The sequence below is a fragment of the Podarcis vaucheri genome (genome assembly GCF_965113315.1).
Source record: "Podarcis vaucheri genome assembly, chromosome: 14".
Lineage (NCBI taxonomy): Eukaryota > Metazoa > Chordata > Lepidosauria > Squamata > Lacertidae > Podarcis > Podarcis vaucheri.
Genome location: NC_138752.1, coordinates 10,024,201 through 10,039,989, shown reverse-complemented (window position 1 = coordinate 10,039,989; position 15,789 = coordinate 10,024,201). Strand labels below are relative to the sequence as shown.

The 15,789-nt window shown below is 44.6% G+C and overlaps 1 protein-coding gene and 1 long non-coding RNA gene across 2 annotated transcripts in view; one reads left to right on the top strand and one right to left on the bottom strand.

Annotated features, from left to right (window-relative positions):
* The window catches only part of LOC309518541, a 300,968-nt gene that overhangs the window by 163,413 nt on the left and 121,766 nt on the right, over positions 1-15,789 (bottom strand). The window lies entirely within an intron of this gene.
* LOC309518428 (uncharacterized protein) lies at positions 4,600-14,142 on the top strand (the record flags this gene model as incomplete). Its single annotated transcript, XM_082198731.1, has 9 exons — positions 4,600-4,861; positions 7,074-7,207; positions 9,385-9,443; positions 10,189-10,325; positions 10,427-10,551; positions 11,086-11,144; positions 11,524-11,678; positions 12,081-12,190; positions 13,783-14,142. Exons 1-9 carry the CDS (start codon positions 4,810-4,812, stop codon positions 14,140-14,142), a joined length of 1,191 nt encoding a protein of 396 aa, XP_082054857.1. The 5' UTR covers positions 4,600-4,809.

Genomic DNA, 15,789 nt, shown 5'->3' with positions numbered 1-15,789 from the left:
CATCCCATAGTTCTCTGGCTTCCATGCTGCACACTCCTGCCAATACCTTGCCTGATTCTTCTTCACAGTCTTCTGGTGCAAGTTCACATAAGGCTGACTCTGAGCCGAATGTTGTGTCCAATGGCCAGAAACTTGATACCACTGAATCAGTGAGTAGAGGGCCCCCCACAGCTGTTCCTGTAACTTTGTCCCAGTCTTCCCTCTGGCCCTCACTTAGTCATTCAAATGAAGCTTTGCCAGCTGTTACTTTCCCCGCTTTTACAACTTTGGCAGGCTTCACAGGCTCTAGAAAGTCCAGAGGGTTTCCCACTCCGCAGCAGCTTGAACTCCTAAGCACTGGCTTTTCTCCACATAGACCTATCCCCATGACTACAGAGTCTCCTTTTGTGTCTTCACTGTCCCCTGCCACTGATGGAGCCCATGTCAATCCAGAGAACTACACTGAGGTACCTCTGAATTCTGTCTTCCCTTATTGGGAGGGTAAGGGCACAATCCCGCCCAGCCATAGCTTACCATCTACAGCTGCTCTGACTAGCTCTTCAAGCCAGCCAACTATGACAGAGTCCACCATGAACAGGTCCCTGTGGTCCAAAGCTAGAAATCCTACTTTACCCGTTTCTCATAGTTTGACAGCAGAGTCTTCTGCTGATGTGGCTCATGGCAGTGTTAACAAGGTGGCTTTGGAGACTACTACACATATTCCTCATTCATCAGCAGATGGGGAGGCAGCGTCCAGCCTTTCTCTTGCCGCTATGTCACTCGGCCTTGGCATTCATGCAGCAACTGGCCTGTCTGTTGGATCCCAGAGTTCTCGGATGAAAGAGCAGGTCACATCTCTGCCGCCATCTCCTAGTACTACTGAAGAGGACTCTTTAGCCACTGTTGGAGTGATAAGCACTTCTGCAGGCGAAGAAGCTAGGCTGGAATTTAAGGAAGACCCCTCTCCTGTACCACAGGAGCTTATTGGTTTCAATGAGGCCTCTACACATGGCACCATCTCAAACAGTAAAAGTGGCATGACCAACTTTGGCATTAGTTCCCCACCCTGGCAAGCTTCAAGTTCTTCACTTGGCACATTGCATGCTGGGGATGCTGAAACAGGATATAATGTTGGTCCACTGGAAGGTGTAACCAACACTGCTAGTTACAGGGAGCCCCATAAAATAACTGCTGCTGCTCAACTGATGCCTATGTTCTCCTCGGAGGTCCCACTGATGGCTTCAGGAGGTACTCCAGCTGAAGACTTGGTCTTTAGCTTAACTTCTGCAGAGTCCCCAGTTCAGCTGACAGATGAGCACCATGCTTTGCCCAGGAGGAGGAGTGGATCGATGCCAACCCCTTCTCCAAATTCTACCTCTCTTGCCACGTCGAGGGTTGTGCTGAAGTCCAAGGAGCCTTCTGAGCGAGAGACTCTAACAGTGTCCTCAACCACAAAGATGGCTAATGATTCCACTCTGCACACATTTACAGCAAGAGGTGACACTATGCGCCTCTCTAGTCCATACCTAGAAACAGCAGAGGCTACCCTGCCAAATAGAGATGTTTCTGATGGTACGGTACATGTTGATCTCTCTACAGGAGATGCTACAACCAGGTCTGCAGCAGAATTTCTCAGTGTGACTTCCCAGGGATGGAAGCTTGCCATTCCAATGTCATTTCATGCCACAGCTTCACATGGAAACATAACAGAATCAGGAAGATTTTCGGTCATTCCAACCCGTGGGTCTGTATCTACAAGCTTTATCTCAATGGGCTCCTCTAGGAGCAGCATTCCTGAGTCAATTTTGAAGATAAATGATGAGGCTACTGAGGGCCCAATGAGCAGGTGGAAAGAGCAGGGGACACCTACCAACATAATGCTGCCCGTTGCGTCCAGTGCAGAAGCATGGACACATGATTTGAAAGCCATCACTTCTTCTCAAACAGCAGCTAACACTACAGATACAACCACACTTTTGCCTACAAGGGCCTCTGAGGTTGACCTCAATGTCTCTGCTGTAGCAACTACACTGGGGACCATACTAGGATACAAGATCACAGATGCCTTTACTGCAGCTGTCCCACAAGTAGTTAGCACAATGGCTTTGCACATTGGCAGCTCAGGGTATGAAAGTTCCACTGCCTCTCAAGGCCCTGCATATCTGTCTCTCCCAGAGACCACATCTACCCAGGCTGTCCCTGTGTCATCTGTTACAACAGATCTGCCGACTAGCCCAAGAATTCTTCCTGGTGAGTTGTCAAGAGCAGCTTGCAGGAATGCCCCTTGTACAGTGAGCACCATCCCAGCATCTTTCACTCCGTCTCAAGGTGCATCAGCTCAGATTCCCACTACTACCCAAGCACTCATGACTAGAAAGCTTTTAGTTACTCTACTGGGGTCAACAGATGCCATGAAGAATGGGGCCAGTGCAGTTCTTGGCACCAAGAAGACCAGCCCTGAGCATCTGATAAGCACAACTACACAAATGGTGTCTGGAAACCAAGACGGCAACACTCCAAAGCAGCCAGTGTCAAAGTTTGAGGCTCCAGCACTGAGTCAGTTCACCAGGAAGGAGAGTTTGATCTGGAGAACATCTACGCCACCTGTTCTGGCTGTGCATAATCTGCCTCTGCAGTTCCGTCTCATTGGAATTGATTATGAAGAATCCTTGCAGAACAAGTCCTCTCAAAGCTACAAGAAGCTGGAGAAAGAAGTAAAGTTGACTGTAAGTATTCTATACAATGGTTTAAAAAACAACAACACCACCACACCTATTTAACTGACTTTGGATCAGATTTTGGTGCATTTTTGACATTATCATTGTGGTAATCTACCTTTCCACCACTTTGTCCTACAGGATTGTTGGTGGTGGGCCCTCTACCCATGGGTGAGGCCAACTCTAGGAATCCGTACTATTCTTTTTATCCCTCTTGAGTCAATTACTTGCACAATTGTACAGCAGATCTGCAACTTACGTGCATTTAACTTGCGCCCACTCAGCTTTATGCTCTTGGCAATTAATTTTTTTAAAGAGGGCCGGAAAGCCTACTGTACAACTATAAGATCTACACTTGTTGCTCTTCTCTCTTTGTGCTCTGGCTCTTCTGAAACTGGCAAGTGGCCCCTGGAAAATTGCCTAGGAGGGAATGTCCCCCTTGGACTGAAAAAGGTTCTCCACCCCTGTTGTTAAGGCGGAAACAGCATCGTTATGTATCTGGTCCAATTTGTCTCTTGCTGTCCAGGAAGAGCAAACATTGAGCTACATCCTATGGCATCGCCATCTGCATGTTTGTTCTGTGGGAACTCTGCATTCTAAATGTTCTTCTGGGCAAACAGTCCCTGCACAAATAAGCATCTTTTTGTTCTGTTTTCAGTTAAACAAGATGCTATCTACCTATGAGACCTTTCTCCAAGCAAACATTCTCCGTTTCTTGTAAGTTACTCTTTATCGACCGCACTGTTGTGTTTCCAGAGAGGAAAAGGTTGGCCTGTTCAGAAAGTACCTGGCTTTCATTTCTTGAGCATTATCACACATTGCTTAGCTGTGAACTTAGGATTCACATTCAGTGTAGAAAAAGGCCTTTTTTGAGGTGCACTTCAAGCTGAGAGAAAGAGAGAACTCATTCATTCCTCATCTATGTTTGTTGGTGCAACTTGACCTACACTCTTCAGCAGGTCTCTGCTGTACATTTCAAGCCGTAGCCTACCACTTTAAACACTCGCAGCTTCCCACAAAGAATCCTGGGAATCCATTTGTTAAGGGTGCTGTGAGATGTTCAGAGACCCTCTTCCCCTCATTGAGCTACAATTCCAAGAGGTTCCTGGGAAGAGGGCTTGATTGACACACCACTCTAGGAACTGCAACATGGCGAGGGGAAGAGGGATCTGCTAACCACTCTCAACGCCCATAACAAACGACAGTTCCCAGAATTCTTTGGGGGAGGGGAAAATCACAACTGTATTAAGTAATACATTATTGCTTTGAGTGTATAGAGCAGGTGGGTCTCCACCACCAGTCCGCCTGTGAATTACTGCCAAGACAGAGTCCTTTCTGTTGGGAATAACCCAGACTGAAATTCCCAGGTGTCAGAAAAGGTTATTTATGTATGCCACTACTGCGACCTGTGTTTTGTTAGTCCAAAAATGGAAAATAAGCGAGGTCCCAAAGAATGGCAACTTAAGCTGACAGAATATGCACAGCTTGCAGACTTAACATACAGAATAAGAGAACAAGAACATACGTTTAGAGAAATATATGGGAAAAAAATGTGTACACTTTAAAATGTTGGCAGCATTAAGATAAATTCAACAGTGTAAACAAGTTTTGATGGATGCAATAATGGAATACTGAATGATTTAGTTTTTCTAAAATATGCAGGGATTTATGATATTTAAAATGAACCATGGAAAGAGAAGAAAGGAAGTCACTGATATTTTAAAGATGTTTAAATGAGTATTTTAATGGGAACACTCCAGGGGCCATTTCCTCCTGGCATTTTGAGAATGCATGGAAGCCAAACCTTTGCTCTCCAAGTAGAGTTTAAAATGGTTAGTCATAGCACGTCATCCCAAACTTGCTTTTCTAGGAACAGGGGATCATATTGATCAATTTGATGGCACTCCAGAGGCTGGTGGATTCTTTCCTCCTTGCAATGGTGTTATGACAGGAGGTCTACTAGAGGTGGCCAAATACATCGTGGTTGTTCTGGCTTCTCCACAGGAATGGCTCTGTGATCGCTGAGGCTGTGGCTGTGTTCCAGGCTGGAGCCCCTGTTCCCACACCCTCGGACATCCTCCGTACAATTGTCACAGAGGTGGAGAGGCGGGAAATGGACACCTTCTTTGGCTGGAGGGTGGATCTGAAATCTCTTCAGTCAAAAGGTGAGCTCTGTTGGAATATCTGTTTTTTTTAATAAGATATTTTATTAGATTTTCACAATAAAAACATACAAAAACAGAAAAAATGCAACATCACAAAATAGAAAAAAAGAAAAAAGAAAATACAATACAAAAATACAAACATTAAACACATCAAAAGAAAAAGAAAAAAAGATAAAAGCACATATAATAACAAAAGACAAAAATTCCCTCTTTCTTAATTTTCATCTTCAATTAACTTATTTTCTGGACTTCCTCACGTCTCCCATTCCTGTATCCCTTTTTAAATTAATTCAGCAAATTCATATCCTATTGATTTATCTGTTGTTAATCCAATCTTACATTTTACTTTGTTGCTAAAACCCCTGGAATTCATGTCAATGTCCTCAACATTCATAAATTTTACAATATTTCTGCAAATAAATTTTAAATTTCTTCCAATCCTCCTCCACCGTCTCCTCTCCCTGGTCTCGGATTCTGCCAGTCATTTCCGCCATTTTCATTCTGTTGGAATATCTGAAAGCCATCATAAAGACAAGGAGGATCTGGAAGTTGCAACAGCTATGATCACTGCAGCCAGACTAGTCATAGCAAGAAACTGGAAATCTGATAAAGCATTTGATGTCTTACAATGGAATAAAACTATATCGGATGTAGCGTAGTTGACAGAACCAGTGTATTATATAGATGAGTAATTGAAGGACGTGTAGCAAATGAATTTACTGGTGGGGGGGGGGAATAGTAATTGTTGAATATTGGAACAACTACAGTATGTTCAGCCTTATATTAACAGTATGAGGCCAGTTTACTTGTAAGATAGCTGTATACCATATTTGCTCACTCAAGCGCTTTGATATGTTACCTGTGCACTGAAATACTTGCTTTGCAAGTATTTTAGTTGTGTTTATGGTCTCTCTTTTACACTCACAATGTTGCAAAATTTAGGCAGTGGTACCCACTTATGTGGAGACAAATGATTGACAGACACAGCAATTTGGAGAAAAGGGTGAAGTTTATTGCTGAGCAATAATGGACCCAGTTGGAATCCTTTCCAAAAGACTGGGACCCCAAAGAATTCAAGTTCAGGAATTATATACCTGAGTGCAGCATCACAGATCATGAGACAATCATGAGACAATCACGAACGCCAGCGAAAAATAACCAATGAGTGTGCATTCTGCCATGCTCTTGACCGCGCGCAGAGTACAACTCCCAACTTTTGCTTTCCTTTGTCTGTACAGTCTGAACTTTTCCCTAGTTGATGGAACAGGAAATTGAAACTTCGGCTAGGAGGGGATCTCTTGACGATAACTCCCCCGTGCATCTGTTCATGTAGGGGTATTGTGGTCAGCCCTTCCTGTTTCATGTACAATTTTAGTCTGGACTAGAGGGAGAGAGTTGTATCAGCGACTTCTGATTTATAGCTTCCCCTTTCTCTAGGGTGCAAGAAAGCACTGGGGGAAAGGTCCATCTCTGAACTTGCGGTTTCAAGCAGTTTTCTGTTAGACTAGGCAAAGCTTTTTATGGATTATAAAAATCACTGTAAAACTCTGGTTATATGTGAGCATATGTGAATATATTGATAACTGATAGCTGATGATATGAATAGCTGATTATATGAAAAGCCTAAGGATAATAATCCTCTAGGGTCCTGCTTCAACCACAGCCCTGCAGGGTAGACTTTGTTGGGAGAGTGCCTGCCCAAGGTCAGCTCTGTGACTGAGTAGGGGGTTTGAACCCAGGTCTCTACTCCAGTTTTCTCTCTAAACACACACACACACACACACACACACACACACACACACACACTTGCTGTCTCAAGATCAACTGTCTATACTATATATTTAAAGAAGATGAATAAATGAGTAAATTAGGTTAATTTGGATATGCAGAAGATATTAAACATAAATTTAAGGAGCCGCAGAAAGAGGGGGAAGGAAGTCAAATTTTAAAATGTCAACATGATTGTAAAATTGGTGAAATGTATAAAAATTAGTGAAATGTATAAACCTGAAAAGTATAAATAATTTTTTTTTAAAAAACCACAATCTATACAGCAGTAATAGCAGTCATTTGATAAGCTAGAGGAGGGAAGAAGAAAGCAAGCATGTTCCTTTTTCTATTAATAATTATAAAACAAATAAAAAACATGAGAAATAAAAGCAATTATTATTAATTGCTATGTCCCTTGAATGTTAACTGTATCTCTTACTAGGGTTCAGCTTGAAAAACCTAGAACCAGAGAAGCTGGCTGTATCATTCACAGTTCTGGGGCTGGGATCTTCAGCATGGCATGATGAACTTGATGGCATGATGAACCTGGAACATATGGAAAAACTAAGACGCAAGGTAATTTGGGGGTGAAAGGCCCTTTGGCTTCAGGTGTGGGAGACTTAACGTCTGGAAGATGCTGTCCTCCTTGTGTGTTGGTTGCAATAATTCTCTTTTTACCTTTCTCATTCTTACAGCTAAATCAGATGTAGTTGGGTGGCTGTAGCAGTGTAGCCTAATCTTTTAAGAGTGGCTGACACATCCTGCCTAAGCTTATTGGTGCTGGTGACAACTCCTCACTTAGAAAACTGATCCTCCCTTGCCCACAATAGCTCTCAACCCTGCTTTTAGTGAATTGCAAGACACTTAAGAGTATCAGATGGGAGCAAAAGGCAGGAAAAGAGAGTGCAGAATAAAAGGAAGGAATAGATTGCAGCTAATGAAGTTTTGTAAGTAGTGCTTCGGGTTGCTTGGCATCTGTGGTGTTGAAGAAGCCCGGAAGTCATGTCTATAGCAGTGATGGGAAACCTGCAGTCCCAAAAGTTAGGAGGATCGCAGCTTCCATCATCCCTGACCATCAGCCAGGCTGTCTGGGGCCAATGGGAGCTGGGAGTCAAAACATAATCTCTTGGGCACCTGCTCCTGATCTAGAGGGAAGTACATAGCTGACCTTTAAAGCCCTTAATGGCCTCGGTCCTGTATACCTGAAGGAGCATCTCCACCCCCATCATTCAGCTCGGACAATGAGGTCCAGCGCCGAGGGCCTTCCGGCAGTTCCCTCGCTGCGAGAAGTGAGGTTACAGGGAACCAGGCAGAGGGCCTTCTTGGTAGTGGCGCCTGCCCTGTGGAACACCCTCCCAGCAGATGTCAAGGCAATGAGCAACTATTTTACTTTTAAAAGACAACTGAAGGCGGCCCTGTTTAGGGAAGTTTTTAATGTCTGATGCTGTATTGTTTTTAATATTTGGTTGGAAGCCGCCCAGAGTGGCTGGGGAAGCTCAGCCACATGGGCAGGGTAGAAATAAATTATTATTATTATTATTTATTATTATGGCATGCCACCATAGAAGAGGCCCCCTCTGACTGGCACCTGCCTGACCTCCACAAGTGGCAGCATCTGAGAAGGCCTTCAAATGGATGAATGGGCAAGTTCACCTGGAGTCCGGTGCTGCTTTTACATACCGTGGTCAGGTCTTGCCCTCATTGGGAAGCAGAGGAGGACATGGCTTGAATGGCTTTGGGAAGATTCCTGTCTTACCTCTTTGTGGGTCCCAAGTGCCTTCAGAACCCCGTGTCTGCTCTTTCCCCTAAATGGCCTCGGCCCAGTATACCTGAAGGAGCGTCTCCACCTCCATCGTTCTACCCGGACACTGAGGTCCAGCACCGAGGGCCTTCTGGCAGTTCCCTCACTGCGAGAAGCCAAGTTACAGGGAACCAGGCAGAGGGCCTTCTCGGTAGTGGCGCCCTCCCTGTGGAATGCCCTCCCACCAGATGTCAAAGAGAACAACAACTACCAGACTTTTAGAAGACATCTGAAGGCAGCCCTGTTTAGGGAAGCTTTTAATGGTTGATGTATCACAGTATTTTAATATTCTTTTGGAAGCCGCCCAGAGTGGCTGGGGAAACCCAGCCAGATGGGCGGGGTATAAATAAATAAATAAATAAATAAATAAATAAATAAATAAATAAATAAATAAAATAAATATTATTATTATATTCCTGCTTCAGTCAGCACCTTGCTCTCATCTCTTGTTACTTGCCCTGTTCCCGCCCCTGTTTACTCCCTGCTTCTCTACTTGTTCCTCCTCCATTTCATGCTTCCTTACACATTCCCACTTTCTCCCCATTCTCCCTTCACTTAGTGGCTGGGATCCACACTCAATGTATCTCTCATCCCACCGTTATCCTCTGTTGGGCTGAGCGATGCTCCATCCTCAGCAAGGCTCCCCCCCCCACTTTATCCTTTCCAGTCCAACTGGCTCACCTTCCAGCTGAATCACCAACGTTGTGGCACATTGAAGAGGAATCTCCCCCAAGCTCTGCTCACAGGGTTCTTGTGGCCTCATCTTCCCTTGTTTTCCATGGAAACCCTAAGCTCTGCTAAGCATGAGACTCTTAATCTCAGGGTCATGGATTCAAACCTTCCAACTCTACAATTCTATGATTCTGTCCGGCGGTGATGGCTCCAGCTTTGAGGTTTAACATCTGCATGCTGATGAATTCTGAGTAAGAACAACATTGACTTTTGTCTGTAGGTGTTCCTGTTGCTTGGAACTCGGTACACAGTCCAGAATATCTCTCTTAATCAAGTCGGGTATGTACATGAGTTAATCTCCTTTAGGGGCTGGGCAGTGGTGCTGTTGGGCAGCTTACAAGCATCTGCTTCTGTTTTGTGTCCTAGTGGGAAGGATCCACTCTTGAAGAAGGTAAATCTGTGGTCATGGCATCTCCAATACTAGATTTGTACTGGCTCAAGCAAACAGTTTGTATCTCAGCAAAGCTTTATAATGGGGAAAGGGGAACCTGCGGTCTTCAGTGTTGGACTACAACTCCCAACTCCCAACTTTCAGGCCAGCATAGCCAATGGTTGGGACTTGTAGTCTGGCAATATTTTGGATGCTTTCACAGGTTCCTCTTCCATACTTTATAATCTGAACCCTAGAAAGTGCTGGTGTATACTTTTTGTGCTGGAGGTAAGAGCTATCTAGTACCTAAATGCCTAGGCTGGTCAAAGCTGGATAACCTTCTCTTGGTTGTAGTCTTGGTATGTATTGATGGAACCTTTGGACTTGACTAGGAATAAAATGCTTTTCACCAGTAACTTGTTGTTTGAGTGGGACCTCAAAGACCTCTATGATTGGGTGCCTGATCAAAACCAATCCCAAGTGTTAAAACAGTCAATGTTTTTCAACATGTTTGGCCAGGTCCCTGCTTAATAATAATTTTATTATTTATACCCCACCCATCTGGCTGGGTTCCTTAGGGTGTATTGTAGCACCACTTGGGGGTAGGGATACTCTCTTATGTGCACAGGGTAACACAACTTCTGTTGCTTGCAGATATAGCCAAGGTGGTGTCAATATAAATGGAGATGTCTATATTGATACCAGTGCTCATATGGACATTGACTGGGCTCTAAAAGCACTGATGGGGCTTAGAAACTACTCTGTGGACCTCACGTCTCTCTCCATCAATGGTCAGTAGCCACTCTCTTTCTGGCTTGCTTTTAGGGATGATGATGGGCAGTAGGTGGGAAGCTTAATTCTCTGCTCCTAACCCCATGCTTTCTGCTTACAGGGTCACGCCTAAGTCTCCAGGTCTTTCCAGTGTCTTTCTTGGTAACCAACAGGATATTCAATGAGAGAATGATGGATCGTTCTTCTGTAGAGCATCAGAACATTGCTAAGGCTATATCTGATGTGGTAGGCATGAGATGTTAATACTAAATGTTAATGGTTGGTAGGGTTTCTAATATAAGGACAGGGGATCTGCAGCCCATAAGCTGGATGTGGCCCTTCAGACCTCTCTGTCTGGCCCTTCAACTCTCACTAGCCCCATTCCATCCTGCCCTCTAAAGACACATTCAAGATAGGTAAAAGCACTTGAACTGCTGCTTTAACAACAGCAAGGGATGTAAGATGGAATTGCTTGAAGGAGCAGGAAACCACTGGATGATGAAAAGGGATGCAACTGGCCATCTATGGGGCGGGGACGTATTGAGGATATTCAAGCAGAGATGAGGCTGGCAAGGCCACAAAAGGCTCAAAAGGTAAATAAGGTGTTTGTGCAGGATCTTGCTGCTTGCAGGAAGCCAATGAAGGAATTTAAGCTTTATGATTTCCTAGGATTTTGAGTAATGATTTGCAGAGCAAGTGACTAACTGTAAACATCCATTATTATTATTATTATTATTATTATTATTATTATTATTATTATTATTATTATTATTATTCCAGCTAACACATATTTTGGGGAAGTACAAAAATCTCCTGCAAGTGGCAATCCGAGACATCACGTAAGTAATTCTGTCTTGATTTTCACTTGCTCTGATACAGACTAGGCACTGAAAGCTGAAACTCGCAGGTGAGTCTTTTTTTTCATTTGCAAAACCTGCACAACCTTTTTAACCTAGGTAAACTGAACTTGTTTTTTAAAGGCTAAGCTTATCTCTTTTAAAACCAATGTGACTCTCCCCCTAGCTGCGCCTCTTATTGTGTGAAGCCAAATATATTAGTGGGCTTTTCTTTTTACCCCTTCTCTACAATTGTAAGTTTGCCTGGTCTGCCCTTTCTTCACAACTGGGAATTTAGCCAAGTTTCTACACTAGGGTAGTGTTGAAAACTCTGTTCCTACAGGTTCCTATCCTTAAGCCTATCTCTTTGTCCTGACTGCAGCGGTGGATCCCTGATATGTCATGGAGATGTGATATTCCAGCACCCAGCTCCAACAAGCAAGGATGTCCTACAGACGCTCGCTCTTTCAGTTGGCCCGAAGGATTATCTGGACTCCTCAGATCTCCAAGTGGACCCATTCTCCTTTACTGTAGCAGGTATGCCAGTATAAGTTTCAGAAAGGGGCCTTAAAGGGAAAGCATTGCAGTAATCTAATCTAGAGGTTACCAGAGCATAGACAATAGTGGTTAGGCTATCCTCATCCAGATAGGGGCATAGCTGGGCCACCAGCTGAAGCTGATGGAAGGCACTCCTGAGGCCACCTGAGCCTCAAGTGAGAGCAAAGGATCCAGGAATTACCCCCAAGCTACAAACCTGCTCGTTCAGAGGAACTGTAACCCCATCTGAAGCTGGACCAGTAAAGCACATCTGAATTATAATCTGCTTTCTCCCCCTGCAATTAGCAGTGGGTGGTGGATGATGAACTTCCTAAATGAACTTCTAGGAACCATCCAACTTGATGATTCTGTGGCTTCTCTTCATTTTAAATATTTATTTAGGTGATGGGCTGGAGCCTCCCATTACACACCGAGGTGTCCCTGGCTATGTGGTAGCCATCATTGTGCTCTGTGTCCTTGCAATAGTTGCTCTTCCTATCCTGGCTCTGCTGGTAAGTATCTCATATGAACCATACAATCATTCTTTTTTGCATTGCTCTTGTCCCCTGTAAGGGTTCTGGCTTTGTCTTGCCCTAGATCAGCATTTCCCAAACTTGGGTCTCCATCCAGCTGGTTTTGGACCACAACTCCCATCATCCCCAAGTAGCAGTACCCCAGTGGTCAGGGATGATGGGAACTGTAGTTCAAAACAGCTGGAGTCCCGAGTTTACGAAACACTACCCTAGTTAAAGAGCAGCTCCCTCCCTGCGCCCCAATCAGAACCAGGATGACAATGTCCAATGGGTCAAGGCAGATCCTGCTATTCAGTTTTCCCCTTAGGCAGCTGACCTGTTGGCAGTTGGAATGCCCCCCAAGTCAGGTGGGAGCTTGATGGAGTTCCCCTCCTCCCTCACCCATGTCAGGAATCACTTTTTATATCGCAAAATGTTTTTGATTGTTTTCTTCTGAGTCTGGCATGTAGAAGGCAAAGTGTGCTGAAAATAAGGTTCTTGAGTGAACTGCAAGACAGAGGTGCAGAACCTGATCTGGATAGAGGGCCAGATCTTTTTCTCCTCTGTGCCACCAACCTGATACGCAGGTGGTGCTGTGGTCTAAACCACTGAGCCTCTTGAGCTTGCTGATCGGAAGGTCGGCAGTTCGAATCTGCGCAACAGGTGAGCTCCTGTTGTTCTGTCCCAGCTCCTGCCAACCTAGCAGTTTGAAAGCACGTCAAAGTGCAAGTAGATAAATAGGTACCACTCTGGCGGGAAGGTAAACTGCGTTTCCCTGCACCCTGGTTTCTGTCACAATGTCCTGTTGTGCCAGAAGTGGGTTAGTCATTCTGGCCACATGACCTGGAAACCTGTCTGTGGACAAACACCAGCTCCTTTGGCCTGAAAGCGAGATGAACATCACACTCCATAGTCACCTTTGACTGGACTTTACTATCCAAGGCTCCTTTACCTTTTAGCTTTACCCACCCATCAGTCACCTGATGGCACAGGGACATCTGGTGATGATTACCAAGACTTCAGAGCACAGCACAGGCCTATCCACTGGTGGGCCATCACTTGAATCCTGCTTTCTGCAGGGATTGGCCATGCGAGTTTGGAAGATCTGTGGCTGTCCTCTCTCCATCAGTCCCAGCCAGTGTGGTCAATGGTCTGGGGACAAGAGATGTAGTTCAGCAACATCTTGGGGAGCACCCAACTGGCACCCCTTGTCTACAGGTTTGGTAAAGCACTAAAGGCTTACCGGTAATCTTGTATTAGGCGAGATCTTCAGATGATCCTGTGATGTAGGAATGATGTACATCTTTGGTAGGGGCATGCCAGCTCCAGACTTCTGGAAGCAGCTTTCTTTTGTACTATGAGCAGCCTATTCCATTCAGCACCACTTAGTTTGGAAGTCTGGGTCATTCAGTTGGTTGGAGCATGGTGCTGATAATGTAAGGTTGCAGGTTTGATCCCCATATGGGACAGCTGCATATTCCTGCACTGCAGGGGGTTGGACCAGGGTCCCTTCCAACTCTACAGTTCTATTATTCTAACTGGCAACTTGCTAGGCTACAGTTCCTTAACCAGCTCTGCTAACTTCTCCTAAGCGAAAGGTGCGTGGCCGGAGAGACAAGATTATTATCAACAGGTGGAGTGATCATGAAGCGTGCGTAGAGACATTTGAACTAGATAACCCAGGATTCTACCCAACTCCAGATGAGGTATACTCCAGACTGTCAGAACATATGGAAAAATGTGAGTGTGCAGCCAGCTCCAAAGGAGTTGAAAGTTCCCCAAACTGGCCTTTGACGAATCTAGAAATCGTTGGTATTTTGGTTATACATGCCTTGGATTTTTTAAATTTATATTTTCGCAGGGGGAGAAGGGACAAGGGCTTCTGCCATGAAAAAACTTCTTTGTGCATTGCCAAAGCACAACATCTGAATTGGCAGTGTGCTGATAACTGAATAGGCACCGTCTTTCTTTTTTATGAGCAGAGTACATCAGGCTTTCATGCTTCTGAATAAAAACAAAATACCGCATTTTTTGCACCATAACACTCACTTTTTTCCTCCTAGAAAGTAAGGGGAAATGTCTGTGCGTGTTATGGAGCGAATGCCTGCGGGTGGCAGGGGGGAACTGCTGCAGTCGTGAGCAGAGGATCCATGGTTCCCCTTCCTTCCCTCCTCCATGGTTACAAAGCATGGATCCACATGGATCCTCAGGATTTTTGCACTGGGCTACCCCAAACTCACCGTCAGATCACATGTCTGTGGCCACAGCATGAACCACAAAAATCATACATCCACTGTTTTGTTTAGAATATTTTTTTTCTTGTTTTCCTCCTCTAAAAACTATGTGCGTGTTATGGTCTGGTGCGTGTTATAGAGCAAAAAATACGGTAATTTGTGAAGACACACTCTCTTGATGTAGCTTAGATTTTTAAATTCTAGCAGATTAGAAACGTTGAAGTGGTGATGGGGGATTTCAGTGTGTCCAGCACTGAAAGTCTCCCAGTTCACGGGCTTCTGGAGTTGACAGCGTTCTGTTTTGCTTTTTGCCCACAGGATGGTGCCAGATGCTAGACTAGAAGAATCAAAGGCTTGGGATGAAGATGGGATGTTTTCATACCATCTGAGTTGGGGCCTTTTTGTCTGCTGATGTGATACCAGACGGTGTCTGAGCCAGAGCGGCGGAGGTTGCAGGAAGGTGTCGACTGGTGTCTGGTCATAAGAAGAAGAAATGCAAATACTGATCTCAATGCAAAACTCCTGTATAGTGTCTTGAACAGAATAGGGAAGGGGGATGTGGAAGCAACGGAACTTTTTTTAAAAAAGAGGGGAGTGTGTAATGGCTTCCCTTTGTAAATTCCATGTTTGATTTACTGGGCATCTCTTTAAAACTAGAAGTGAGGTTTTAACGCCAGGAAAGGCAAATGGTCCAGAACGAGAGTGCAAGGCAGTAGCTGGTTGCGTTCTGTAGCTTTGAGGAACGGTGGCCCCAGAACTTAAGCACACAGGTCAAAAGGTTTATTATACCTCTCCCTTGTGCCCGTACTTGAGGCCTTCGTTGTAAAGATCTTTCCTCCCGAACCAGCAAAGAAGTCTCGTATTTTTTTTTATGACTAAGCTGATCTTTTATGTATGTCTTTGAAACATTTCTTATTACTTTGTATGTTTAGGGCATAGAAGTTAGTTTTTTGTTAGTTTTTCCTGATTGGATGTTTACTGTTCCTGACCAGATCTTGGTGGAATAAGAACTCAAGGTGTGTTGGGGAGGGGGTAGGCAGATTTGGGGTGGGGGGCAGATAGAGCCCTGGATATATCTGATGATAACAGTCTCTCTTGAACAACCTGCAGACTTGGAAGCTCTGAACACACCTTTCTTTTGAGAGTATGTGCCTCTTTGCTGCTATTCCTCCAAATTTGTGCAGAACCCAGGTGGTTTCTATAGCACGAGGAATTTGAGAGGCGCTTTTAGTTCAATTTTCTAGCTAGGATGTCACAAGGGTGAAACTGATACAGACTGCCAGTGATCCCAAAGAGTCAACTTGTTATAACATGCATTTCAGCAGCATTGGATCTTGGGATCCAAAAGATTTTATTTGTAGGTGC